Genomic DNA, 27997 nt, shown 5'->3' on the forward strand with positions numbered 1-27997 from the left:
CAAAAACGTTAGGGACTTTAACAACTAGCCATGTTCTTTATCAATACAGGGTGTTTCTAAAGAAGTGTGACAAACTTTAAGGGGTAATTCTGCATGAAAAAATAATGACCGTTTGCTTTATAAACATATGTCTGCAAATGCTTCGTTTCTGAGATACGGGATGTTGAGTTTTTTCTGCTAAACTGACGGTTTATTTATTGCTCTAATACCGGTTGAGATATACAAATTAAATTTGGTAGATTTTAAGAGTTAGTTATTGCGCTTTTTTAACATACAATGCACGCCAATGGTGAATATAAAATTTTTTATTTTATGTCAAAAAATGCACAATAACTACTTACCTATTAAAACCTACCAAATTTCATTTGCATATCGCAACCGTATTTAAAGAAATAAATAAAGCATCAGTTTGTAAGAAAAAACTCAACATCCCGTATCTCGGAAACGAAGCATTTGCGGACATATGCTATAAAGCAAACGGTCATTATTTTTTCATGCAGAATTACGCCTTAAAGATTACCACCTTGTCGCACTTATTTAGTAACAACCTGTATTGATGAAGAACATGGCTAGTTGTTAAAGTCCCTAACTTTTTTTATTATCCAAAACCGGAGGCTTATCTTCTTATGGTGCCTATCCGTTACGGATGTTGGACACTAACATGGCTTTTCTGACTTTGTTGACTGCTGCCCTGAAAAGTCCGGTAGTGGTTAAGTTAAACCATTTTCGCAGGTTATGCAGCCAGGATATTCTTCTTCGTCCTGGACCTCTTTTCCCATGCACTTTACCTTGAAGTATAGTCCGAAGTAGGTCATATCGTTGTTCATTGCGCATTATATGGCCCAGGTATTCCAGTTTGCGACGTTTTATGGTTACGACTAGTTCGTGCTCTTTACCCATTCTATGTAGAACTTCATCGTTGGTAACTCTATCTATCCAGGAAATCCTCAACATGCGTCTATAGTTGGTTTTAATTTCAGTATTTTATAATAGTCCACAGGGTGTTGTGAATATTGAATAAAAAACACTGTTTGATTGGTACACCCGGTATACAATGACAATTTACCTGTCTAGCAGCAATATTATTATTACAGCGATATTGTTAAAGAAGGAGGGCGCGGCCATAGTGCACGCTGGTTTCCGAAGTAAGCGCTGAGTCCGTGTGCAAATAATCCTTCGTATTTAAACGGGTCTGTCCAAAGTGCACCAGAGCGCTGTTATTAGGCTTATTCGCACACGGATTCGGCTTTCTGACTCGGAAACCAACGTGCACTATGGACGCGCCCTAAGGCTATAATATATTAAATCAATCACTCAAATCCGTCAACAGGTTTAGGAAATTCGAGACATCAAAATTACCCATTTTTTGGGGTGCCTGTTTTCTCTGACGCGCAGTGTATTTTCTTATTATTATCCTTTTCATGAGCATTTTTCAGTGCGTAACAAATGATAGGAAAAAGGGTAAGTAATACACATTTAGGTATGACATTTATTCTAACATGACATTTTAGTTAAATCTGACAGTTGTCACATTTTATTTTCAATTTGGAATAAAAACAAATCAAATGTTTTTCTTGCATTTATAAAATGCTATTTTCTTTGATTTGTATAGTCTTATAAATTATACAGATTATATTTGTAATATTATTATCTAATTAAAAAAAAATATTTTTTTATTATGGCGCCATTTATCGACAACTAGAATAATCACCGAACTAGAATAATTACCTAAGTAATCACCTACGTGCCTTTTTTCCTGTCATATACAATTTAATGCGTTAGAAAGAAATCGAAAACTGTGACGCACTGAAAGATGATCATGAGAAAAAGAATATTACAGATTGTACCGCCAGCTTTAAAAAATACCGACTATACGCTGTGAGCTCGTACGTAGAGGGGATATTTATAAATTCGTGAGCGCCAGTAGTGACAAGTCTGTAAACGTTTACCGGAAATTTGATATAAATGTCAAAGTGATTAATTTTAAATTAAAATTAAAAACATTAATTATAAAAAATATTAGTTGATCAAAGCTGTGGTTTATATTTTTACCTTAAATATACTTACGTTTTAAATACTGAATTTGCGTTTTTTAATGTTCTGTAATATGTAATTATAAATTAATCTTGGCACCATCTACATGATAATTGTGAAAGTATTCGAAGTAAGAAATTAATATTTCATCAATAGAACGTCAAAATGATTAGCAAAATCTTAAAAAAATCTATTACAATTTAATTACTTTTTAGCGTTGTAAATATTAAGCGATAACAATTGAATAATAAATTTAAAAATTACCGGTGAAAGTTGAATTAGTAACCGCTAGGAGCGACACCAGCGAAGCTCAGAGCGTATACGACATGTAATGCGGCGCTTTTACAATTATACTTTTGACAATTATACGTTGTGAATAGTACTTTTGTCAGTAGAATCGGATATAGTGATAATGTTTACAAGATAACGATTCATTTTCACTCGACATTCAATGTTGGTCAAAATTACGCGTCACCTTCTTGAAATTATTGTCGGGATAATCTAAGTGGGTTTCATGTTTCATTTGCATATCGTTCGTAGGTAGTAAGCATTAATAACCTTTGTAAAAAATACCAAAAGTGCACTTGTATATTTTTGTTATTTGTAGTTTTTTTAAGAAGCGTAAGTTTGAGCCTAGAAAGTGTTCGGGTTGCGCCCCTTGGACTTGTCGCCCGGGTGCTTCGCACCCCTTGCACCCCCGGGTTGGGACGGCCCTGTTTTACATATCTATACCAGTGTGAATTTTACTACACGTAATTTGCCGTGTAAAGAAAAAAAAAAGTAGGGATAGCCGTAAAATATTTGCGAATTATGTACCGATGGCCCTAATGTTAATATTTTGAAATTAAAAATCACACTAAATTTTCTTTTTTTTTCAACCCTGTAACTTATTAAAATAAACAGAAGTTTTCAGGGTCTTTTGGCCCTCGGTAATAACGTAATCTTTCATTCTGCTTTTAAATTTTTCAAAAATACTTATTGGTTTTCTCAGGATTCGAAAAAATTAATGCATTTAAAAAGCATTGCAGGCGAAATTTTGCGCCTACCCCCTCAAGGGGCGGCATTTCGAAGACTTGCATCATATTGAAAAGATGTACCGCACGGCCCTGTACATACCTATCTTGAAAGATTAGCAATGAACTACATACTGTCTGTGTGCGCAGATTTATGTACAATTTTACCCTCAATCGAATCGCGCCTAAAGAATATCTTCAAAAATTGTTAAGATGCGTCTTGTCCTATTTTTTTCGGAGGTAAGGCCGATTTTAGTGCTTTATTGCTTCGCCTAACAGTTTATTAATTAGCAGTTTTATTATTTCTTTCCCTGTATTATCAAATAAATGATGTGTTTCAAACATGATTCGTTCTTACGATCAGTTCTGCGACCGAATCATTTCAAGTATTTGAGATCATATTTAAAAAAAAATGCAGAATGCCGTCTAAAAATGGGTATTGTTTACCATAAAAACCAGACGATAAGATCAAAGCTGAGTTCAAGATACGAAAAGAAAGGATTCTTTATTTTTTATTAACGTACAATCTTAAACTAGCAATTTATTTTTAAGCAGGACGGTCAAGGTCCGAAAGATTATTAAAATAAGTGCGAACTTCGGAAAAACATGCACTATTTTGTTAAAATGTATCAGTATACTAAATGAATTTTGTCCATTCGATTTAATCTCACTGAACTGACGACTTTTCCCAATAATCTAATTTGTGGATTTCATTCCTGGAGTTATATTTTTAGCTTCGGATTTCCATTGTACTCTACTTTTCCTTATCTTTATTAATGACATCACTAGTTTTAAAATCGATGGAAAAATCTTTCTTTTTGCTGATGATACAGTAGATTGCAGTATCACTTGGAGCAACTCAAATATTGCAACTCTTCATGCTACTATAACTTCTGATCTACATACAATAAAAACCTGGTCTGACTTTAATTTACTCTCGTTTAACGTAGATAAAACAGTAACATTATCTTATAAAGGAGCTCTTTAACCCTTACCTCTTATTAACAGCCAGATCAGTACCGTTGATTCTGTAAAATTTTTTGGTATTTTTTTAGACAGCAATCTTAAATGGTCCCTCCATATCGATTTGTTAAGGAAGAAACTTATCTTCAGCTTGCCATGCTATAAGATCTGTTTCGATTGAACTCAATTTAGCATCTTCCAAAATAACATTTTTTTTTTGTTCAAGTCACATCTTCGTTATGGTCTTCCTTTTTGGGGTTCTGGTACAACTGCCCAATTCGATGTTATTTTCAAATTACAAAAAAGAGCAATAAGATATCTGTTTGGTCTCAGAAGAACAACACATTGCAGAAGTTACTTCAAAGATCACGGAATTTTAACCCTTCCATCTTTGTATATTTTAGAAACTGTTTGCTTAATTCGTAAGCATCTACATGTCTTTCCAAAAAGACCTAATCATGACTACTTCACGAGAAATTTTACCTTTGACGAATATTTACCGACCCCGTCCTCTGAGTTAGTATAGAAATATATATTATATTCCGCAAAAAAACTTTAGAACCATCTCCCTTTACAACTTAAATCTGCAGCATCTTTCCCCAAATTCCCTAAACTGACAAAAACCTACCTACCTGAAAGACCATATGATCCAGTAGAAGATTTTCTTAATCAACAACTAAGAAATTACAGTACGCTTTGCACAAGTAGTATTTTTATTATTTTTGAAGTTATACTTCTTTACGATCGAGAGTGAAATTTTATAATACCGGGCGCATGCGCACACATACAGTATGTAGTTCGTTGCTAATCTTTCAAGATATGTATGTATCAGCGCTGTCTTAGTGTTTTTAGTAAATGTATTATTTATTATAGTTTTTGTGTCTTTGGATTTGTCTTCCTCGGGAATAAGATATTTTATAATAATAGTAAGTATATTTAAAGTATTTTTGTATACTTCACTTGGTCTATTAAATTTGTCAGTATGTATGAGAAATCTTGTAACCTGTCAAAGCGAAGGGAATATAGCTCAGTGGGAGAGCGTGTGACCGGAGATCGAGAGGTCCCGGGTTCAAATCCCAGACGATTCATATTCTTTTTTCTTTTTAATTTTTGGTATAGTTTTAATAAAAAATTTTTAAAAGTGGTAGGTAAGAAAGTTACAATTACAATTTTTCATGACAATAAAGCATATTTCTATTCTATTTCAGTTTTCCTGAGATTTCGGCGAATAATACTATGTTATCTGCAAATACGCATCTCTGCATTCTATTCCATATTATAGAGTGTTTTAAAGGGTTTCTTACATTCTTTCGCTAGCTTATATAATACTAAATGTATACTAACTATGAATACTTCTCTAGCTTGTCTTGTGTTATGTCATTTTCTGAATCCGCTTTGTACGTCCCCTAGTTTATGTTATTTCCATCCTGATTTTTATTTCTATTAATATTCAGTATAGTTTTGCTGCTACACATAATAGGGATATACCTCTCTAGTTCTGACAGTCTCTTATGCTCTCCTCTTGTGCATTGACAACTATTGCATTTGATCATTATGTAGGCAACATTTTTTCTTCCATATTATACTTATATTCTCTTTTCTTTTTCTCCTACATATTTCAACATTTCTAGACTAACTTCATGACTCCCGGAGCTTTCCCAGTCATTATCTTTCCTATTGCTTTCTTTACTTCTTCCTGTATAGATTCTGTTTCCTCAGACCCGCCAATTACGTTGTTTTCGTGTTCTTTTTTCGCTTTTACTTGCTCTCCTTTCAACAGCTGTTCCAAATGTTCTCTGCATCTTTCCATTATATCCTTGTTATTGGTCGATATTGTTCCGTTTCTAGTCATTATTTGTTTTAACTTTAATTCTTTGTTCCTCCGTAAGTTAGTTATTGTTCTGTAAAACAATTTTACACATTTTCTTTATAGTCTTATCTGAACTTACATCAGCTTTTCTTTTTCTCATTTTCGATTATTTCTTTAAATATTATTCTCTCTCTTTTGTATCTTATCACAACTTCTTCTTTATTTCGATTTTTACCTCCTTAGTCCAATATGGTGTCTGATTCTCTTTCTCATTATTTCTTGTGGTTCCACATACTAGTTTCGCTGTATTTATCAAAGCATTTCTAAATTTTTCCTCATTCTTCTTCTACTATTTCTGCCACTTCACCTTCTTTGTCCATGTCGTTCTCGTAGCTCCTTATATCTGATTTTCGTTGTTTCTTTCCTTAGTTTATGAATTTTAATTATTTCCTTGTATTTTTTATTTTTCATAAGGAAAAGAAAATTTTTTCCTGTAGTTGGCTGTATATCATCAATCACAAAAATTGGAAAAATTCTTTGTAAAAGGTCCCTTTAAGTGCTACATCACAACAAAACGTTTTCGATTTTATAAAAAATTATCATCATTGTTAGACAGATTGTCTCAATTAGACAGATGTGACAGATAAATAAAATGCCTTAGGATGGATACATGACAATAAGGATAATGCCCTTAGGTAAGGTATTGACTTTCCCAACATGTGGGATGCAAATTGAGTTGTTTACATTCCAATAACTTAATAGCAACTAAAATCTTTGAATATTTCTTTGGTGGCTCAGCTGGCATCAGTCTAACACTAATGATGATTTTTTATAAAATCGAAAACTTTTTGTTGTGATGTAGCTTAACCCTTAAATGGACTTAAAATTAATAAAATTTTTATACCTTTTACAAAGAATTTTTCCAATTTTTGAAGTTATACTTCTTTACCGGTGATATGAGGGTGAATTTTTATATGTTAAAACCTATGATCCCGGCGCATGCGCATTATAACTTTGTTCTGATTGGATGTTCAAATGACATGTCAAAAATTATTCAATATGGCGGCTGTGGCACAGCTGTACGTAGTTTGATTATTTATGGTTGTTGCGTTTTGAAATTTGTGGGAAAACAAACAAAGTTAGTTAATAGTTATACTGCTTTTTTAAATAGTTTTCATATACCTATATTTTTGGACTTTTGGACTATTTTGGACAAGGAAAACTCATTCTAATTTGGTAAGTAGTTTTTATTACAATCATATTGTAATTATACATTTGGATTAGGTTGGAATACATACATTTATTTTCTCAAGAATGGGGATTTTAGAGAGAAATCCCAAATTAGGTCCGATTTTTATTTTTAAATTATGATTTTTTGGCGTAGATTTATTTATCTAGTAGGTATGTAATGCTTTGATTTACATACTTAATTTGATTACCAACAAAAGTTCTACCAATCTTCATCTAATATATTGTTTTCTTACTGTTTTGTTATATTTTAATATTTTCTTCCACAAAATTTAAACTACATAATTTAATTATATTCAAAACAACTGTCAAACAGTAAAACGTTCAGTTACCCTATTTTTCCACATGACAAATAATGTGGAATTGGACGAGCGAGTCTAGGCTTCGATTACGAATCGAAGCGCCTCGAAATTCACGGGTTCGATTCCCGATGCAAGTTTTTATTTTTTTATGATTGTAAGTATATTTGTTATATAATTTTTTTTTCAGAAAATGCGTATTTAAAATTTTTGCCAACAATTATTATCGTTCAGAACTAATTTTTTCTTTGTGGCATTTTTCAATGTGTTTGTGTGCGTTTTATTCTTTTATTTTTTTAAATTTTTGGTATTCTCTTAAAAATCACATAATATGTAGTAGAAGTATAACTTCTTACGTGCGTACAAAGTACACACACATTCTTTTTTTTATTTTTGTCTTCTGGTACTTTTTATTTCTATTATTTTGGTATTATATGTAGTTTTCAGTAGAAAGTGGTATAACTGCCTATTTCATAGCTTCTTCTCATCTTTATCTTATTTTTTCACTCTTATCTTATCCAGCTTTTCTCTCTGTTTTTGCACTATCATATTTATATTAATTGTTCGTTTCTTGATAGAATTTGGTAAAGATTAAATAAAACAAAAAGAACGGTTAACTAATAATTTAATTAAAATACAGTAAAGCCCTAACAAAAATTCTAAAATAAATTCATTTCAAACAATTCTTACATCACTAAAAAAAGTATTTCGAAAATACGAGCAGCAAATCAGAGCTTTGAAATTATTAAAAATTATTAAAATGATTGATATCATCATCCGACGGCGGCTGGTATTTGACAAGTTATTTGTATGATATGCAATAAAGACTAAATATGTACTGTTTAGACAAGCTGAAAACGGCGGGTTCGTTGGAAAAAATATCCCCATGAGATTTTTTTGCATAATCACATTCGTGAGACACCCCAGAATAAGGTTTAAGAAGTAGCCCACGCGAAAAGTGGTCCAAATTTTTTTAACAATTTTTTTTTTAAACAAATTGCAAAAATCAATATTTTCGCTCGGACAATTTTTTTAGGTTTTTTGGACCATTCTGGACAAAAAAAGGTGTCTTGTAATTTTTCTCTAAAATTGATCATTTTCGAGTTATAAGCAATTTAAAATTGAAAAATGGCGATTTTCAAGGCCCAAAAGCACCAGTAAAAATATTATTTTTCAGGTTACCAAGTGCCTAAATTAAAGTTCAAACCTTCCTTTATTCGTTCCCGTTAAGTATTTTATTTTAAACTATTGTTTTTTAATTGTTAATGCAGCGTTTATGACAGGGCGGGCGCTCGGCTGTCGACCTTATTCTGGGGTGTCTCACGAATGTGATTATGCAAAAAAAACTCATGGGAATAATTTTTTCAACGAACCCGCCGTTCTCGCCTTGTCTAGTTAACCTATAATAGTATTTGCATTATTTTGCACCAACTTAAACAGTAACAAAAATTAATAATAGACATAATACCGCTTAATAACAACTAGCTAAAGAGTGGCAAAATATTTCCTAAGCTAAAAATAGTAACCTACAACTGGAAGACTTTTGAACGACTATATATAGTTACCCGTACAAGTACCTAGTTTATCATAAGAAATATTGCTAATACAATGTTTTTCGTGATTACGTAAATTGTGATATGAAACGATAAATGTACTGACTTAAATTTCCATACGGCACCAATCGGCGCCAACCGTATATAAAAAGGCACCAATCGGCGACAACCGTACATTAAACGGCTCCGATCGGTGCCATACATAATCTAAAATATATCATAGTTACTTTGACCATAGTTACCTAGTTGACAGAACGTTATCAATCTACAGTAAAACCTGTGTCAACACTAGTCAACAGCCACCTGTACCAACGGCCAGTTTCAAAATTTCCCAAACCGAATATGTAGATTCCCTTATGCATGACCTGGTATTTACCTTTACAATACGGCCGCGGCCAAATAATCTCAAATTTTTAAATTTCATTTCACAGAAATTTACCTGTTAATATCGGCCAAAATATTTTTGTCTCCTTGTTGATTGATATGCCTACGATATAGGTACGATTCCGACAACGACTGCAGACGACAGTTGCAGTTGTCGTCGTGACAGACGTCACTACTTTGCACTATTAATTTGTATGAGAATGATTCCGACATCTGACTGCAACTGCTGTCCAGCAGAACGTCAGTTGCTAATAATTACACAAATTAATAGTAGAAAGTAATGCCTTCTGTCATGGTGACAACTTTAACTGCCGTCTGACGTTGTTGTCGGAATCGTACCTTAATAATATTACCTATTAAATATTTTTATCTCTTTGTTGATGAAAATACTAACACTATGACGTATTTAAGGTATCTACCTAAAAAGGCATGAAATAACCTGCATAATTATGGTCCTTATTTCTGATACATACATATTTCGTTAGTTAAAAGTTTTCTTTGTGTTCGAAGGGTTCTTAAGTTGCTATAATATATCGCAAAAGAAGAAACGTTTGTCGCTAAAAGACAAAATATAAGTATAAACGCCGAAAGTGAAAAGTATGATTTAAGTTCGCAAAAGTTGGCAGAAAAATATGAGATTGGAAAAACTCAAATTAACGATAGTATAAAAAATAATGTTAAGGAAGGTGTTAAATAACAAAAGGATTGGCAATGGATTAAGTCGTCTACAATAATTGGTTTTGCAGAGCCAGAAATAAGTCATTTCCAATATCTGAGCCGCTACTTAAAGGAAAAGAACTAGAGACAGCAAGTAGTTTGAAGATGGAAAATTTTGCAGCACCAAATGGGCAGTTGGAAAGTTTCTGCAAGCGTCATAATATATCGTTTAACTCAATTTGTAGTGAGTCTGCAGAGGTTAATTTAGACGACTTAAGGACTGGAGGAAGGGGCAGACCGCAGACGAGATGGTCAGATGACCCTAAAAAGATACGCAGGGATCAGATGGACAGCATTAGCGCTGAACCGAGAAGAGTGGAAAAATAAAAGGGGGAGTTCTACGTTCAACTTTGGACAAATGAAGGGCAATTGATAGATAGATATAGAGGACTGGAAAAGACAGACGACTGTGCACGAAAGAAGGAAACAAATTGCAGCTAAGGAAGACTATTGTACCATGTGCAAATATGGAAGATTCGAAAGAAGATCCATTAGTAATTGAAGAGTACAGGGGAAAAATAAGGAATATCACTTTTTCATGAATTTTGGCTTTTGGCTATGTGATAGCAAAAACTGAGGACTATCGACTAGCCTATCGATTCAGGGAAGCTAGGACAAATAATCCCCACAAATTATCCCCGGACAAAAAATCCCCGGACAAATAATCCCCGGACAAAAAATCCCCACAAAAAATCCCGGACAAATAATCCCCACAATTTTTTTTGGACAAAATATCCCCACAAAAAATCCCGGACAAAAAATCCCCAAGAAATATTTGCTGCTGAATAGTTCTCTAAAAGTTTTCCCGAAATTTTACCAAATTTCGAATTCTAATTCCATGCTGAAATCTTCAAATTTTACATGACAAAGGAGTGTGAGTTTTTTCAAAAATCGTGGAAGATATGGGGAATGAGCTAAGGCCCCGTTCTCATGACAGGCGCTTAACGCGCGTTTTGATAACGCACGATTACAACTACATACATTTTACTTGAGACGGTTCACATGCCAACGCGCGCTTTAATGATCTAAAACGCGCGTTAACATGTAGATCGGGCGTTATGAAGCACCTGTCAAGAGAACGGGTCCTTAGCGCATTTCCCATATCTTCCACGATTTTTGAAAAAACTCACACTCTGTTGTCATGTAAATTTTGAAGTTTTTAGCATGGAATTGGAATTAGAAATTTGGTAAAATTTCGGGAAAACTTTTAGAGAACTATTCGGCAGCAAATATTTCTTGGGGATTTTTTGTCCGGGATTTTTTGTGGGGATATTTTGTCCAAAAAAATTTGTGGGGATTATTTGTCCGGGTTTTTTTGTGGGGATTTTTTGTCCGGGGATTATTTGTCCGGGGATTATTTGTCCGGGGATTTTTTGTCCGGGGATTTTTTGTCCAGGGATAATTTATGGGGATTTTTTGTCCGGGATTATTTGTCCGGGGATTATTTGTCCGGACCCCGATTCAGGACAATAACCAGAAAGGTAAGTCTATGTAAATGTCTAAGAATTTGTATCCAGGCGAAGAAAGATGATTTTCCACCCGCTACCAAACAAAAACAAGGAATGTCAGCAGTTTTTGGTGCAGTATTAAATTAATAAGTTAATATAGATTAAGATTATAGCATAAGAATTGCTAGAATTTTGCTAAGAATCTCTTTTTAAAATAGAATAAAATTTATTCTTTTTCCTCTCTCACCATCATCTGTTTTTATCTTTTTGTTTATCATTATTACTAGCAGCTCATACTTCCTTTTTAATCAATTTGATCAGTTTAATTTTATAGTAAACAGCCAAAGTAAAATAATTTTATTTTCTAATATTTTGTAAAACACAATTTTCTTTTTCAAAAAAAAAAAATAGATTTAAATGTTATGACATTTTCAGATATTAAAATCTTTATCATATTATCATTGTTTTGGATCATGACAATTTGTTAAAACCTTTGAAAATGGACTGCCTTCTTCTCTACTGTCAATGTCACTCCAAACAGTTCCTTACAAACCTTTGGACATTTGGCAGTCAACGTTGGCCTAAGATGGTTGATTGTGTTTCTTGGTAGAGTTTCACCATGTTCCCGGAGGTTATATCTTTTAACATCTGCGTTTAGCCTGTTCAATATTACTACAACATAATGTAGATTGAATTATAATTTCAACCATTGTTTGGTTCTGGGGCTATTTAGCAAGTATTTGAGTAAGTAATCATAACCACATTTTTTTTAACTTTCAAAATTTCAACCATCTTTCAATTTTAATAGTGGGATTACTTATTCTATTTTAGATTCACTGATGATGGACTGATAGGTCCGAAAACGTTCTGAATTGGACACATTTTTTTAATCCATTGGGATTTTTAAAATTTTTAATAATATACCAATTACATAGAAGTGGTTTTTACTTCATGTTAGAGTTTTTTACATATAAACTTATCTATTGTGCAAAAATAATGGTGAATTTTTTGCGGATGTGCCTCCAATTTTACTTAAATGTTAAGTTGAGGCTCTAAAATGAAAGCTAAAAAATGTAAAGCAAACAAAAATTGATACATACCTACTTTAAAAACTCTTAACATCTATCTTTTGTAATATAGTATGTACTTTTGTTTTGTATTAGTATATTAAAGTAGTTTTAGTAGTCCGTTTATCTATAATCTATAGAATTATATTTACTTTAATAAAAATAAATAAAAATAAACAAAGTTCCAAATATCTTTTATGTATGTGTTGACCGCAAAACCTGTCAATAGCGGCCACATTTATATAACGGCCAACAATTTTGTATTTTGGTGTCCGTTATTTGGAGGCATATTTTATTGACGGTCGTTATTGAGAGGTATTTTTTGCAGTCTATCAAATATCTTCCAGTTGTTTGTCACCATTGGCAAGACAGCAGTACCACCGAATTTTCAAAGTACTTACATCTAATAATGGCAATCAAGTTTGGTTTAGCTTTTTTGGGCTTCGAAAGGTTTATAGGTTTTTAGTAAAGTTGTGTTTTGTCATTTCAGGAGAGTATCAACGAGCAAGACTAGTTAAAAGGTACTTTGCAACATTTCGTTGTAAAATGAGAAAATGCTGTTAAGTACTGCAGTAGCAATTTCGGAAGAAGGCGCAGATCAAATAAAAAAGAAATTTGCCACTAATTGACTAGAATAGAATTAAAGGGTTTCGATTTGGGCAATCTGATATCATTGGCACATTAACAGTTTTATCGAGGTACTATTTGGTACTCTTGCAATCAATAATTATCACGATATGGTATTGTCGAATTAAAGCCATTTTGCAGAAAAGGCACTTTTACAACAATATGATGAGGCAGTGTCAAATGGCCTCCTTGGTGAAAAGATTTGTCTCCCCTGAATTTTTTGTGGGGGTACCTAAAAAGTAAATCTATAGAATACCACACGTATGCTTAGAAGATTTACGTCAACGAATGACTACGAATCACTCTTCAAATGCGTTGGAATGTGGAAGAATGTTTCAAACACACCTTTATCATTGTATGGACGCAGGAGGTCATCAATTTCACCATTTGGTCAACTAAGAAATAAGTAACCAGCTAAAAATATTAATTTAAATTCTTTTCTAATAAATCAAATAAAGTACTGGACCGAATTTAAAAATTTAAAGACTAATGTATAGAGACCGATATCTTATTTGACCCCCATGCCATTAAAAAAAAGTTGGGGTTGGTTCTTACCTTCGCGTAGGTTAAGAATCACATACAAATTCTGTGAAGTTGCCTTTTTTACATTTTATGGACTTAATTACAATTTATACCAATAAAATAAAAGAAAAATGTTATGCTCGATAAAAAATAATCTCTCAGATTACCCATCAAACTGACAACACAATTTTGTACTCCTCAGGAAAATGGTTTAAAAATATGTCAATACGATACGATCATTTAACCCACGCAGGACTAACGTTAATATTTGACAATAACATTCAGTTGTACTAAAAATTGTCTTAAATGCAGAGGGGCAACTAAAAGGTTAATGACAGTTAGATATCATGCTGGCTGCCATATTCGCTGTCGCGACTTTATTGATAGTAGCTCTGAATAATCATATAATCGATTTTCTGTACCATTCTCTTTTTTCAGCCATGATGTTCTTCTTTTACCAGGACCACGTTTACCTTGGTGCTGCTCCTTATAAACTATAACATAGACTAACTTTCATCCAAACCCTTAAGTGAATTATGTTGCCTTTCGGCAACATACATAATATTAAATAGGCAAAACACTTGCGGAAACAAATTTAACCATATAGTGTACTGCACGTGTTTGGCTACCGCATGATACATAAATTACTGGAATGAGAGATCACAAGTTTTTTATAAATCTGATAGAACCACTGACTTACAGCTTTATACAATCGGAATTAACCTTCCGATCAAGTCCTCCAGAGCTTCTAAAAACGTTCCAATTAACTATAAAGCCCTTCAGAGTCCAGTAGAAGCTGATGTTAACTCTTTCAGACCCTCTGAAACATTTCAGATTGTTCCGAAGTTCTTTAGGTTCAAAACAAAGAACCCTAATTTACCTCCTCTAATAAAATTTTATTTCTGAAAACGTAGGCAAGCTCGCAGTCCTCCAGAGCTTCTAAAAACGTTCCAATTTACTGTAAAACCCTTCAAGGATCCAGTAGAGTCTTTCAGAGCGCCTGAAACATTTTCCGGTTGTTCCTTTAGGAGCAAAGAAAGAAATCTACTTTATCATCTCGATTTTATTTCCGAAAACTTAGACAATCTTGCAGTCCTCCACAGTCCAGAGCTCCTGAAAACTTTCAATGTCATTGTAAAATCCTGTAGAGTCCAGTAGAAGGTGATGTAAACTCTTGCAGACGGTCTGAAACGTTCCAGACTGTTCCGAAATCCTTTAGGAACTCCTCAAATATTCTCAAATGCCAAATATTGTATTAAAATTCAGTTCTGCGTACTTTAAGAAGATTCTACTGCATATGTTGCACTGCAAGTTCTATAGGATCAAAGAAAAAACCTTATTTTATCATCTTTATTATAGATTTTCATTTCTGAAAGCAATATACAATCTTGCAGTCCTTCAGAGCTCCTGAAAACTTTCGAAGTTGCTTGTAAAGTCCTCCAGAGTTCAGTGGAGGATTACGTAAACTCTTGCAGATTATCTGAAATGTCCCAGATTGTTCCAAAGTCCTTTAACCTTCCGATGACCAACCTTTTTTTGTTACACGGATGACCAACGAGGGTAAAAAATGACCCCAGGTCAAAAATGACCTGTAATGAATGTTTTCAGCATTTAAATCTTCATCTAACAATAGATCCTCGTTTTCTGATACTATTTCATCTTCTATATCATCATAAAAATCGCTAGGAGTAACAATTTCCTGTATCTCAGCCTCAGTAAGATATTTGCGGGTCATATCTTATATGTACACAAAAAACTAAGAAACTATAATAATATACGCCAGGAAATAATAATAATGACTAACTGTAGCAGACAGGAATGTCATGATTCGTACATAACAGGCACCACAGTTTAAAAATAGATTTTGATAACGCGCAGTGTAAAACTACTTGGAATTCCACATAATAGACGGTATTTTACTAAACATCAACTTCAGAATATATTTTTTATTCGATAATATACGGAATTTTTTTTATTTCAAAATAGGAGGATATCTAGAATGATATTAAAGTCAAATAAAAAAATAATGAGTTAAAAATTGAAAATACTTTTGAATGTATTAAAGAAAAATGTACGCTGTGGTCCAAATTTACCCCCCTTGGTCATCCGAAGGTTAAGAACCGCTAAAATTTTGTCAACTGTCAAATAGTGTAATAAAAGAGCAGCTCTGCGTACTTTACTGTAAAAAAGTCCTTTAGGAACCCCTCAAACATTCTCAACTGAAAAGGATTGTAATAAAGTACATTTCCGCGTACTATAAGAAGATTTTTACTCCGTAATTTTTTCCTCGGAAATATATTTTTATCTTAACTTACAAAAATTGTTTCAATTAACCATAATGTGAAGATACCGTAGTGACCCTTTATTCATGTAGTGGCACAATTACATACATATACATAATATTCAATAGTGATATAATTATTCGAATTTGGCACGATATTGCAGAAAGTAATTAATCCTAAATAAGTAAACAAACAGTTTTTTACAAAACTTTAAAAATCTGTCCTTCATGGGTTAAAAAATCTCTTCGCATAAATAATAAGAATTTTGCACGAGATCCTAATACTGTTTTATTGTGTATAAAGATAAAAATGACAAAACCTCTATCACTAAGAATGACATTCAAAAAATCCGTTCGGTCACTGTTGCCTTGCTGTCATTATTACTATCTAATAAGTATGCTTATGATACGTAAAATTTGCTTCTTTCATATTTTTTCCACAATAGGTACTCCCGGCTCAGATTATCTCTTAAGAACTATTCAAAATCGGCTTTATTCAAGTCTTGATCAACGACGGTCGCATAAAATAGTACACTCATAAATTAGAAAATTCGAGATCATTTAACAACGTAGCAACGTCCTAATTTATTTGTAGAGGTCATAAGCGTAATAAAAGATTGTTCGGAAGTTGGAATTTTCAAATGTAATTAATCGGTATTCTCAAAAGTCTGGTAAAGATACATCCGTCATCAAATTTAGAGTAAAACATCGATCACTTGCGATTAGAACAATCCGCACAGTAAATTGATGTGTCACAGAATGCGGAAGATCGCCACGGAAAGCTGAAATTCGTCGCGGAATGTAGAAGTTTGTCGCGGAATACAGAAATTTGTCGCGGAACGCAGAAATTCTTCGCGGAATGCAGGAATCTGCCGCGGAACACAGAAATCTGTCGCGGAGCACAGAAATTCTTCGCAGAATGTATATGTGTGTTTATTCTTCTCTTCTCATTTATCACTACGCATTTTATTTATTCATAAATTGTCTCATTTTCTGTTTCTCCTTTTGGATTAACGTTTTTATTATGAATTATGAGTTATTTTCCCTTGTTATCCACCTAATCGTACGTCAGTTGCATCAGTTCGTAGCGGAACGCCTAAAGTGAGTTACGGACCGCAGCAACTCATCGCGGAATACACAAATTTGTCGCGGAACGCTGAAATTCTTCGCGGAACGCAGAAGTGCGTCTTGGATATTTATTCTTATTATTTATCATTACCTACGTATTTTATTTATTCGTATTTTTTTTTTTTTAATTGTAACGTTTTTATTACGAATTTTGAGATATTTTTCTTTGTCATCCAGTTAACGGTACTTCCATTAAATCCGTTCATAGCGAAACAACTGAAGTAACCGCAGAAACTCATCGCGGAATTCAAAAATTTGTCGCGGGACGCTGAAATTATTCGCGGAATTCAAAAGTTCATCGCGAAACGCAGAAATGCGTCTTGGATGATTATTCTTCTCTTCTCATTTATTATTACCTATTTTATTTATTCATAAATTGCCTCATTTTCTATTTTCCTTTTGGTTTAACATCTGAAGTGCGTTGTTGCTGACCGCAGAAACTCATCGCGGAATTCGGAAATTTGTCGCGGGACGTTGAAATTATTCGCGGAATTCAAAAGTTCATCGCGAAACGCAGAAATGCGTCTTGGATTATTCTTCTCTTCAAGTGCGTTGCTGACCGCAGAAACTTGTTGCAGATCGCAGAAACTCATTGAGGATCGCAAAACTTGTCGTAGCCTGCTTGTATTCGTCGCTTATAGCAGATCGCGGAATTTTTCTTCGCAGTCTGAACTGCGGGACAAGGTTTTTCCATCCCTGGTGTAGGTGTCTCCTTTATCAGTCCACAAAAGTATAATTACAACTTGTTTTCCTTCTTTTCTTGGTCATTATACCTTTTATTTATCTGTAAATTGTCCCATTTCGTTTTTTTAATGTTGGTAAGATGAATTAAGATTTATTTATCTTGTCATTCACTTTCGTAGCTGGAAAATGTTATTCAGCTTATTCTTAGTTGAATTTATGTGTTCTAGTTTTTGTTATTCGCGCAACTGATCGTCCAGAGGAACATTCTCAGAAATTTACACCACATATAGTGCAGATCAAGTGATAGTGTCTAATGGTCTACCTGGTGTAATGTCTGCTTTGCTAGTGCCCAAAAGTATCATTACAGCTTGGTTTCCTCCTTTTCTTGGTCATTATACCTTTTGTTTATCTGTAAATTGACTCATTTCTGTTTTAATGTTGGTAAAATGAACTAAGATTTATTCCTCTTGTTATTCGCTTTCGTAGCGGACAGCATAAGTTGGTACTTAACGGGCAGCAGAAAGTTCGCAACGGAACAGATAAGTTTGTTGCGGACCGCACGAGATAATTGCGGAACGTTTGAGTTCCTTGCGGACCGCAAAAGTTTGTTGCAGACCGCACACGTTCATTGCGGACTCACATGTTTCCAACGCATGTTGAAAATTTTACATGAGAGACTTTAAACCGAATCTCTGCATACTGTAACCTAAAAACAAAAAACTATCTTTACTTATTTTTTATTCTGAACACATTTAGATCGTTACACATAAATTTTTCACATATATATTTTAGATTATAGTATGCAGAAATTCAGTTTTAAGTCTCTCCTGTAAAATTTTCTCTAAAATGAGATATGAGGTTTTCATCCTAAGCCATTAATTTATTTTCTTTTTTTACTGTTGGTAAAATGAATTGATTTATTCCTCTTGTCATTCAATTTTGTAGCGGGCAGCACAAGTTGGTAACGGGATGCAGGAGGTTCGTAACGGAACACAAAAGTTCGTACGGACCGCAAAAGTTCGTTGCGGACCATACAAGTTTTATGCGGACCGTCAGAGTTTGTTGCGGATTGCATGAGTTCGTTGCGGATCACAAAAGTTCGTTGCAGACCACACAAGTTTGATGCGGAGCGAATGAGTTCATTGCAGACCACAAAAATTCGTAGAAAACGTGCGTAATATCGTTGTGAACGATAACATATCGTTGCAAACCCCAAAAGTTTGCTGCGGACCACACAAGTTCGATGCGGACCGTCAAAATTCACCGCGGACCTCTGTCAAACAAAAGCTTTTTACACCGAAAATCCAAGTTCCCATTTTTTTTTTAATAAAAATTATCATCACATCAAATTTCTTTAAGAAGTTTTAAATCTCAATTTTCTATTACCCGGCTTAGTGCTACGCCATCGATCAAGACAGTCTTAAAACTAACGTCTTTGTTACTTAGGTAAGTATATGCGGTTTTCTAACCTAAAATAAATTATTAAGATCCACTTCATATGCATTTTAGAGTACAGTGCTATATTAGAATTTTCAGCTGTAACTGTCATTTTTGCAACCGTTTGACTCGATGGACTGATAATTTTGATAATTATAGTTGCCAACAAGTTATTGCAGAAAACCTTAACTCAAGCTTATTACAAAGTCATTTCTACCTGAGATAGCAACATATGCATTCTCTGATGAAAAACTAGAGATGTTTTGGAACCCTTCGGTCAGAGTGCTTGTTGCGCTCTCTAAACAAACTGAAATATAAGACGGCTTTAGATTCGTGTTGCAACGAGATGAAAATGGTTATTCATTTTTATTAAAGTCATTTGTATTTGAGTTGTGTCGTTAATTTTCGAGGGGGAAACATACTGAATAACAGGTATAATAATTAAACGTACAATAGATTAACATTTATTACTTTCTACCTGTGCCGGAAACTTAATCACACCACTCAAAAACTAATGACTTTGTAATACGCTTAATATCAGTTTTTCTGCAATAATTTGATGGCAATTGTACACAATATTAATCAATTCGATAAAAACTTATTAGTATGTGTATGAAGGTAAAAATCAACTATTAAATACGATTTCGGTGACCCTCCATGAAAATTGGTGAGTGGTTAGATTAGAGGATACCTTAAGGAACAGAATGACATGGTGCCAACTTCCGCTTTTAGACTGGGGGGTGGATGCCACCCGTTCTCGCGGGTTAAAAATTATTTTATTAAAAATAACCCCACAAATTGATACAGGAACAAATTCTAAGCAAAATATGTTATATTATGTAATTACTCAAAATCGGAATGTTGGATATCTATCGCGTTGTTTTCGTGTTTGGATTGGCATTCCGTAACTTACATCGTAATCAGTGTAAATCGAAAACACCAACTTCTATTTGACGCGCTTAGGAAGTGGTGGCAACCCCGCACTGAAAAGTGAATTAAGTGTTCTGTGAGTCTATGACGTTAAGCTACTGGAAAGGCTCGTGCGGCGCGCAGACTTCATCAAAAAAAGAAGAAATTTTTATTTGTTTTGGTTAAGTTTGACAAACAAATTCAACATAAGAATAAAAAATGGCAAGTGGAACACGAACACCAAAAAAACATCTGCTGAGTATTTAAATTAGATAGTAGACTTTATCTCTGAACATAAAATATTATTGCACGTTTCACGTTTTTCTCTAAGGAAAATTTTGGTTTTTCGTTTGAACCACACTAGATACGTGCAAATCTACACATTCTACCAGCAAATTAATTAAAGTAGCAATTCTTAAAATGTTTGATGATTTCTATTGAAACGGTGCGAAAGAACGCAATTATTTTGCCTTGTCCAGAAACCAAAAATCGTAAATGTATTGTAACACATTTTTGTCTCACCCTGTAGACATAAGAATAAATTCAAGGAATTTATTTGTCCCGAAAAAACGTTAGAATAATTGAATGTGGAATTGTAGTTTATCCGTCTTGTTAACAAAGACGTTATTATATTTTGCAGTCACATCTAACTTCGGTTTCCTGTGTTTATATTATCGCTCGAAAATTGAACTTTTAACATTCAGTTTTTGAGGTGGAAAAGAGTTACAATGTATTATAATGGTCATTGGCGCCACGAATTTAGGAAGTTATATACACAAAACGTGCTACTTTGGAATCAGAGAGCGCAGGTGTTAATCGTGGATTCAGCAATATCTTTCTTGAAATTGTTAGAACTAAGTGAGGTTCGCTGACTTTGCTATAGGTTAAAGAGTATAATTCCCTACCAAAGAGGTTGGATTTAGAATGTGTTTTGATTTTCCCTATTGGTTGATAATAAGTGTAGGAAGCTTAGATATTTTTTTATTGGTCAAAAAAGAGAATTAGTTGACAGAAAGGAGAGGGAATACGAGTTTAGGGCAGAAAGTCAAAGTTCTGTCAAAAAAATTTAGTCAAGTTTGATCGGACATGCAGTGAAGTCCGGTTTTTTTTTGGTCTGTGCCAAAGTTAGGCTCAGATGGAATCTTGAGTAGATTCTGTAGTGAAAGTAGCAAGAGCGATGTGTTTGTCGTAAATACTTTACCGGTATATTCTTGTGTATCTAATAGTGGCGTAGAGTATGCCTTTTTCAAGAATAACTTAATTCAAGCTGCGCAAGGACGTGGTCCCCGACCTTTTAACTAAAAATCAATTGTTTAAACAAAATTTTGCTATTATCAAGTGAGCAATGTTTAAATTATTAAATTGTGCAAATGATTCAATAATAAGCAATTAGGCAGTTACTTTTTTTAAATAAAAAAAACTATGGAATTTTATTTTTCGTATAAAAACAATTCGTTAAAATTTTTTTTTTGTATTTTATTGTTGCATAGGCATATGGCAGTATATTTTGATTTGTTGATGGCGCCCAATAATTAATACTTTTTCTTAATACTAAATATTATTTCAAAAACTCACTCCCTTAAATCTCTCGAGACTGTAGCTTACCGGGGTATTCCGCAAAGTTATGTAGCACAAAGTTTATCATGCCTATGACCTAACAACATTGTCTAAGTACATTTTTGTTTGTTTAATTTATCGTGCTACACTATTAACCTTGATGCTGTATAATTACTGGTAAATATACAACTATCTAACTAAACAACAAAATAAACGTCAAAACAACAATAATGATACCATTGCACAAGCGTCAAGACCAATTTCGACGTCTAAATGTGATCTCGACAGGGCTTGTGTAGTCGAAATCAATTTCTATCCAACGTTGCGATAGTAGAGGTCGATGAGTTACAGAATACAAATTCCTACAAATGTCGATCCGACTTGCTTACATCTATTCGATTTGACTCATCTCTATTCGATTTGTAGTTACAGAATAGGCCCGATAGGTCACTTCTGTTCCTTGAGGTATGCTCTAACCACTCACCAATTTTCATGAAAATCGATGGAGGTTCACCGAAATCTGAATTAATAGTTGATTTTTACCTTCATATACTGTACTACTCATAATTTTGATAGTTACACGATAATAATCATCTTGATAAAAACTTACACGCAGTTTGCAAGTTAGTTTTACAAGTATAAAGCACAGTTTTAATAAAGAACATAATGCTAGTCACTTAATGCTAGACGATAATAATTAGAATTCATGACCTAATACTATTTTACCACTTTGCTCTTTAGAGAATTTTCGCTTTCTTAATCCTCGAATTAATATATACAAAACTTACAAATGAAAAAATGACAATCACACTGTTATTGTGCTTCTGGAATGTCGTCTAAACTTTTTTTTCTTTTATTTGATTATTGTCTAGACTCTGTTATAACGTACGGAATGGTTCAAAAATTTGAAAACAACATATTATATTCAAAACAGACGCTAGAAGGCGATCATTTAAAAATACTACGATTTTCTTTACAACTTTCATACAACAACAAAGACATAAAATTTTAAATTGGCAACACTGCTCTCGGTGACAGATATTTTGACATCTGTCACGTGATTAATGTCAGGTTTGATCCCCATTAACAAAAAAATTTTGTTCAGGTTATTCTTAGTTGAGTTGATGCGATGCGACAATTGGAGCATTTGGACTGAAAGTAATCATCTAGTCTTTGTCAAACTGCAATTTCATTCCCGAAAAACTGATTGGTGTGTTTTATGCTTGTGGTGCTTACTTCTTCAAGAAAAGTGAAGAGACATGTTAAAGCCATAATTTCAACGGAACTGCTCAGAAATCTACAGCAAATATAGTGTAGGTGAAGTTATAGTGTCTAAGGATCTCAGTATTGTGCTGGGAACCTCGATAAGATAAATTGAAGTGAGTTTACAATAATTGTAAAAAGATTAAAAAACCCACATCATGTTTTTAAACCACTGTACCATTGAAAGTATGTAAATTATCTAATCTACAGCAAAAAATCATAGCCGACAACTTTGAAGACAGCAGTAATACTCAAATAAAAATTATGATCTTCAAAATAAATTAAATTTCACGATAATCAATACAAAAAACTGTTGTAAGTCAAGCAAAATCGTAATATTTTCATGTGTGGAACGTATTATTTGCTCGTGTTCCATTACCCCACTTAACGTACTTGTTTCATATAAGTCAAAAGTATGTTCAAAAACACTGGAATCAATTGGAAGAAAATACAAAATATCCACCATACAAGCTGTGACTAGCAGTGTTTACGAACAAGTGAGTAGTACAAAGTTTTACAATAATCGAAATGTTTCACAATTTAAAAATATTATCAGTATTATTATAGTACAAAAATAGAATCAATTTGGATTTATTTTAGAGATCAGGTCTAATCGCTACCAAATTTTTGGACCAATCAGTACTTAGGTTTTACTATGACTAAAAATTATTGTTTTTTCCTCAAAGTATTTCATTTGTTAACGATATGAATAAATAATATGTACTATTACAACTTTTTGTTTCTAAATTGAATGACTTTTTTTTTTGTTTTGAGAAATACCTCAAGACCTGTTAAGCACCAAATATTCATCATTTGATATACATAGACTAAGGTTTGTGTCATAAAAGGAAAGTATAATTTGTTTGTTTTCGTGCACATTCTAGGCTATTGCGGAACTAGTCATCGTCTTGTACTTTTATCCACTTTTTTCGACACAGTTTTCGAATTTTTAGTTCATTATTTAATGATATTAAATATTGATTTTTGGCGCCCAACGTGGGGCCTAAAAATAATAACAAGAAACAAATGGAAATGTATAGTTTTGCGTGGAACTTTTGCGTGGAACTTTTTCTACAACAACTGTGTTAAAGAGTTGGCATCCCTAGGGGTTTCATTATTGTATTGTGGATAAAAATACAGGACACATCGTGTTCCTTGGAATAAAATTACACACAAATATAATACAACCTACGCTAACAGCTTTAGATTGGCTGCGATAGCAGTTGAAATCTACAAACAGAAGCGGGTAACGGATAAAAAAAATTCAGATAGAAACTATCACATTTCTAAAAGTAATTTCAGTAGAGTACTTGTGACATTTCAAAAGACATTAAGTAACAAAGTAAGTATATCGTAATGAGAGCAATTTTAAAGGCACATTATCGGTACTCATATTTCCTCAGCTGCCCCATAGCTTCAAATAACATGTTGTGCTTCGGCCCCAGTCTTCACAGCACCCTGTTGATTGTTTTAGATACAAAGCGGGCATAGTCAACTACCACGGTTCTGTTTGTAGAAATAACTTGAAAGACTTAACTAATTTTAAAGCTTCTTTTGACAAGCATGACATGTACCTGCCACATTGGAATTATTTTTAATATGAGAACTACATCCCATGTCCAATCTGTCTAGATTTTTTACATAAAAATTGTTTTCTACATAATTCTGTACAAATATTCTAAATGAGGTTGAAGAGTTTTTAAGAATGTTTTCAAAATGTCTTCTTACAAAAAATTGAGTAGTAATGATATATATTGAAATATACGAAGTTTTCGATCTCAAGAATGTGAGCTTGAACCATCACCTTCAATTACATGCACAATCCGACAAAAGAGTGCAAATCGAGGGAATACGCGAGTTTTGTTGTACAGTTTTACTTTGTTTTAGCAGTTGGCAACACTTTTGTCGAATTAGTGACAAGTGACAGTCATTAAGTATCCCAACATAAACGCCCAAATTACAATAAGCGATACACTGTTAGAAAAAGTGAAAAAATATGCTATTTGGGCTGCAAAATTAAGGATACCTGGGATCATAGCTACGAAATAAAAACTCAGATTGAAAAAGCCAGAAGCACTTTTAATACCCCTAGGAAGATTTCCTGCAACTTATCTGTATGTATCAATATAAGCATAAAGTTTCTTAGATCGTCTTTAGTACCCTCCTCTAGAGAGTAAAAAGCTGGAATCTTACAGAAGATGCCATAAAACGATTAGAGGCATTTGAAATGTGGTGCAACCGACGTATGTTAAAGGTCTTATACATACATCACACAACTAATATAAATATTCTCCACAGGCTAAGAGAAAGAAATTATTAACACCATAAAGAATCGAAAATTGGCCTACTTCGGTCAAATTATGTGAAATAGTAAATACCGATTTCTACAGTTTATTTTACAAGCCAAGATTGAGGACAAGAGAGGCCTTGGACCTCCGTTGGCCAATCTTAGTAAATGGACTGACCTAACATCAAATGACCTATTTCAAGCTGCTGTGAATAGAATATCCGGTCGCAAACATCACTAAAACATAGGTTTCACCACTGTATAAAAACGACCTATAGAAGATGAAAAGAAATTAACAGACTTCAAAAACAATATCTAATGCTATCATAGACGATTGGTCAAGAAATATATAAGTTGCACTCTTTATTTATTCTGTAGAAATGTCAATTTGTGTCAACTGAATTGTCAATTGTCAATTTTTAATCGAAGTTTGTTCATGCACACCACTCTCAACGTCGTACCACATTCAAATTTGTATTTCTTGGTAAGATTGCTATTCGAAAATCATTACTATCTCATCTTTTGCAAGATTCTTTAAATAATAAATAAAGATAAATAATTAATGATTTGTAAGATTTTTACTAAATTGGCCAATGAAACGATCATCAATAGTAAATCTATGTTACTCAAAAGAATTATTTCAATAACACGATCAGAAAAATAGTTATCTACAGATTGGATACTCCTATTAAAACAACAACGTAACATACGTTTTTAAAATTAAATGTGGAAGAAGAAGATTAAACTTAATTGCAAACGTTATCCGAAGAAAAAACTATATAAGCGTAATCCGTAACTCCAGATGGACTGGACTAAAAAAATTGGAAATATTACAAACTAATGGCTAGATATAAATAAAGTCGAACAATAAACAATTGGATAGACACGGTGCATTTTTTTGGTAAAAAATAAAGTTACCAATAGCTTTGGTATTATTGGAATACAAATATACACAAAATAACTAAAAGAACGTTTATTTATGTCATTATTCAGTTTTTAATTATAGAACAATAATTTAAGTAGTAATTTACAAGGTGGACCACAAAAGTAAAATTTCCTTAGATCTCCTGAAAAACTGAGCATTTCAATAACATCTGGCAACAGCGCCTTCCAGAAGAGCCTAATCTCCCTAGATCTCCTGAAAAACTGGACAGTTCACAACATCCGGCAACAGCGTCTTTCATAAGAGCCTGTGTTAGAGTGAGATAGAAAATCAAAATTTTCCCAGATTCTAGGGAAATTTTGAAGGTCCATTCTGCTCGTTTTTGGCATTTTTGGGGTGGGGGTATAACGGTATGTCGGATGGTGACGTAATTCTACAAAAGGAAGCAATAGATTCCACACTTTAAAATAGATATTACGATTTAAGCTAACTTGCTTTAATAAAATGTTGACATTAAGAAAGATGCAGGGTGTTAAAAGTTACAATTTTATTTTTCGCTATAGCTCTATAAAAAATTATAACTTTGAGTGCTTTTGAGTAGTTATAATTTGATGTACATATATATTGTAAATTTTAACACCCTGTATCTTTCTTACGCATTTTATTAAAGCAACTTGGCTTAAATCACATATTTTGAAGAGTATAATCTACTGTTTCTTTTTGTATAATCACTTAAAGACCACCCTGTGCCCTGTATAACTCGAGAAAAGACTGGCATTCTGATTTTATACGAAACAATCAAAATATGTATACAAACGCAGCATAAAAATACATCGAATACGCTGGTTAACTTACTTAATGCTCGTGACGCACCGATGCGTTATAAGCGATATTGTAGCAGATGACGCATTTGTGCGTCATGCTTTTATGAAAGTCAGTTTTTGACAGGATAATTGAAAATAATGCCATGCTCATCACGCACCGATGCATTAGTGTTGCAGATGACGCATTTGTGCGTCATCGGTTTTAGTCAGTTTTTGACAGTATAATTGAAAAGGGGGTCAAAAACGTTAGTAACATTCAGTGTATTAGTTTAAATGTGGGCTGGAACTTCTACAATTTAAGGCCAACGTTAGTATCTTTGAGCTGCATCATATTTTTTGATGAAACCAAATAGTAATATTTGCAAATATATAAAAATAATACGTCGCTATAATTAAAAACTTTTTGGATTGCGAGTGTTCTTTGAATTATTTTGTTTAGTGTATAAACAGGTATTGACTTTAGAAAAAAAATCCTTATAACGCTATAAAATTTCACATTCGTTAAATATCTAACGTATTGACAAAGTACTAAAGTTAATTTATCAAATAGTAAAAAAATATCAATTTAATAAAATATTGAACGCCACTTGGTACAGTTTCTTGTAAAAATTAAGACATTTATTTGACTCACGAGCTGCTTTTTAGTGCTGCGTATTTTGATAAATCTATAAAACATACGAAACGACTCGAATCCGTTTCGGATCCGTGTCGAATCACTTTCGGATCCGCGTTGGATCCGCCTTGGATCCGTTTCGGATCCGGGTCGCTTAAACAACACGAGACGCTTAAACAGTCGTAAACAACTTGGAAATCTTAAACAAAGCAAAACAAATATGCTACATTTGTACCTCATGTCGATATCTGCACCATATCGATTTGGTCGCTATGTTTTTACGGTTGTCTCAACGTTTCTATCCGTACATTTGCCATCTGGGCCTCTTCTATGCAAAGTACATTACTTTTTTGGTATCGGCGTGGACAGTTATCGCCCTGGCCATCGCTCCAGGAGTTCTGTCTTCCGAGGATCCCGATTGGTGGGAACCTTCACCGCTAAAAATC

The 27997-nt window shown here is 33.4% G+C and overlaps 1 protein-coding gene across 6 annotated transcripts in view; it reads right to left on the reverse strand.

The window, feature by feature from the left end:
- Window positions 1–7975: 7975 nt before the first annotated feature.
- Window positions 7976–27997, reverse strand: part of LOC114340015 (protein argonaute-2) — a 185464-nt gene continuing 165442 nt past the window's right edge. For all 6 annotated transcript variants that reach the window (XM_050660028.1, XM_050660029.1, XM_050660030.1 and 3 more), the window contains one exon: window positions 7976–27988. In XM_050660028.1, coding sequence (XP_050515985.1) covers window positions 27880–27988 — 109 coding nt within the window. In that variant the 3' untranslated portion in view covers window positions 7976–27879. The remainder of the gene's footprint in view (window positions 27989–27997) is intronic.

The sequence above is a fragment of the Diabrotica virgifera genome, chromosome 9 (genome assembly GCF_917563875.1).
Source record: "Diabrotica virgifera virgifera chromosome 9, PGI_DIABVI_V3a".
Classification (NCBI taxonomy): Eukaryota; Metazoa; Arthropoda; class Insecta; order Coleoptera; family Chrysomelidae; genus Diabrotica; species Diabrotica virgifera.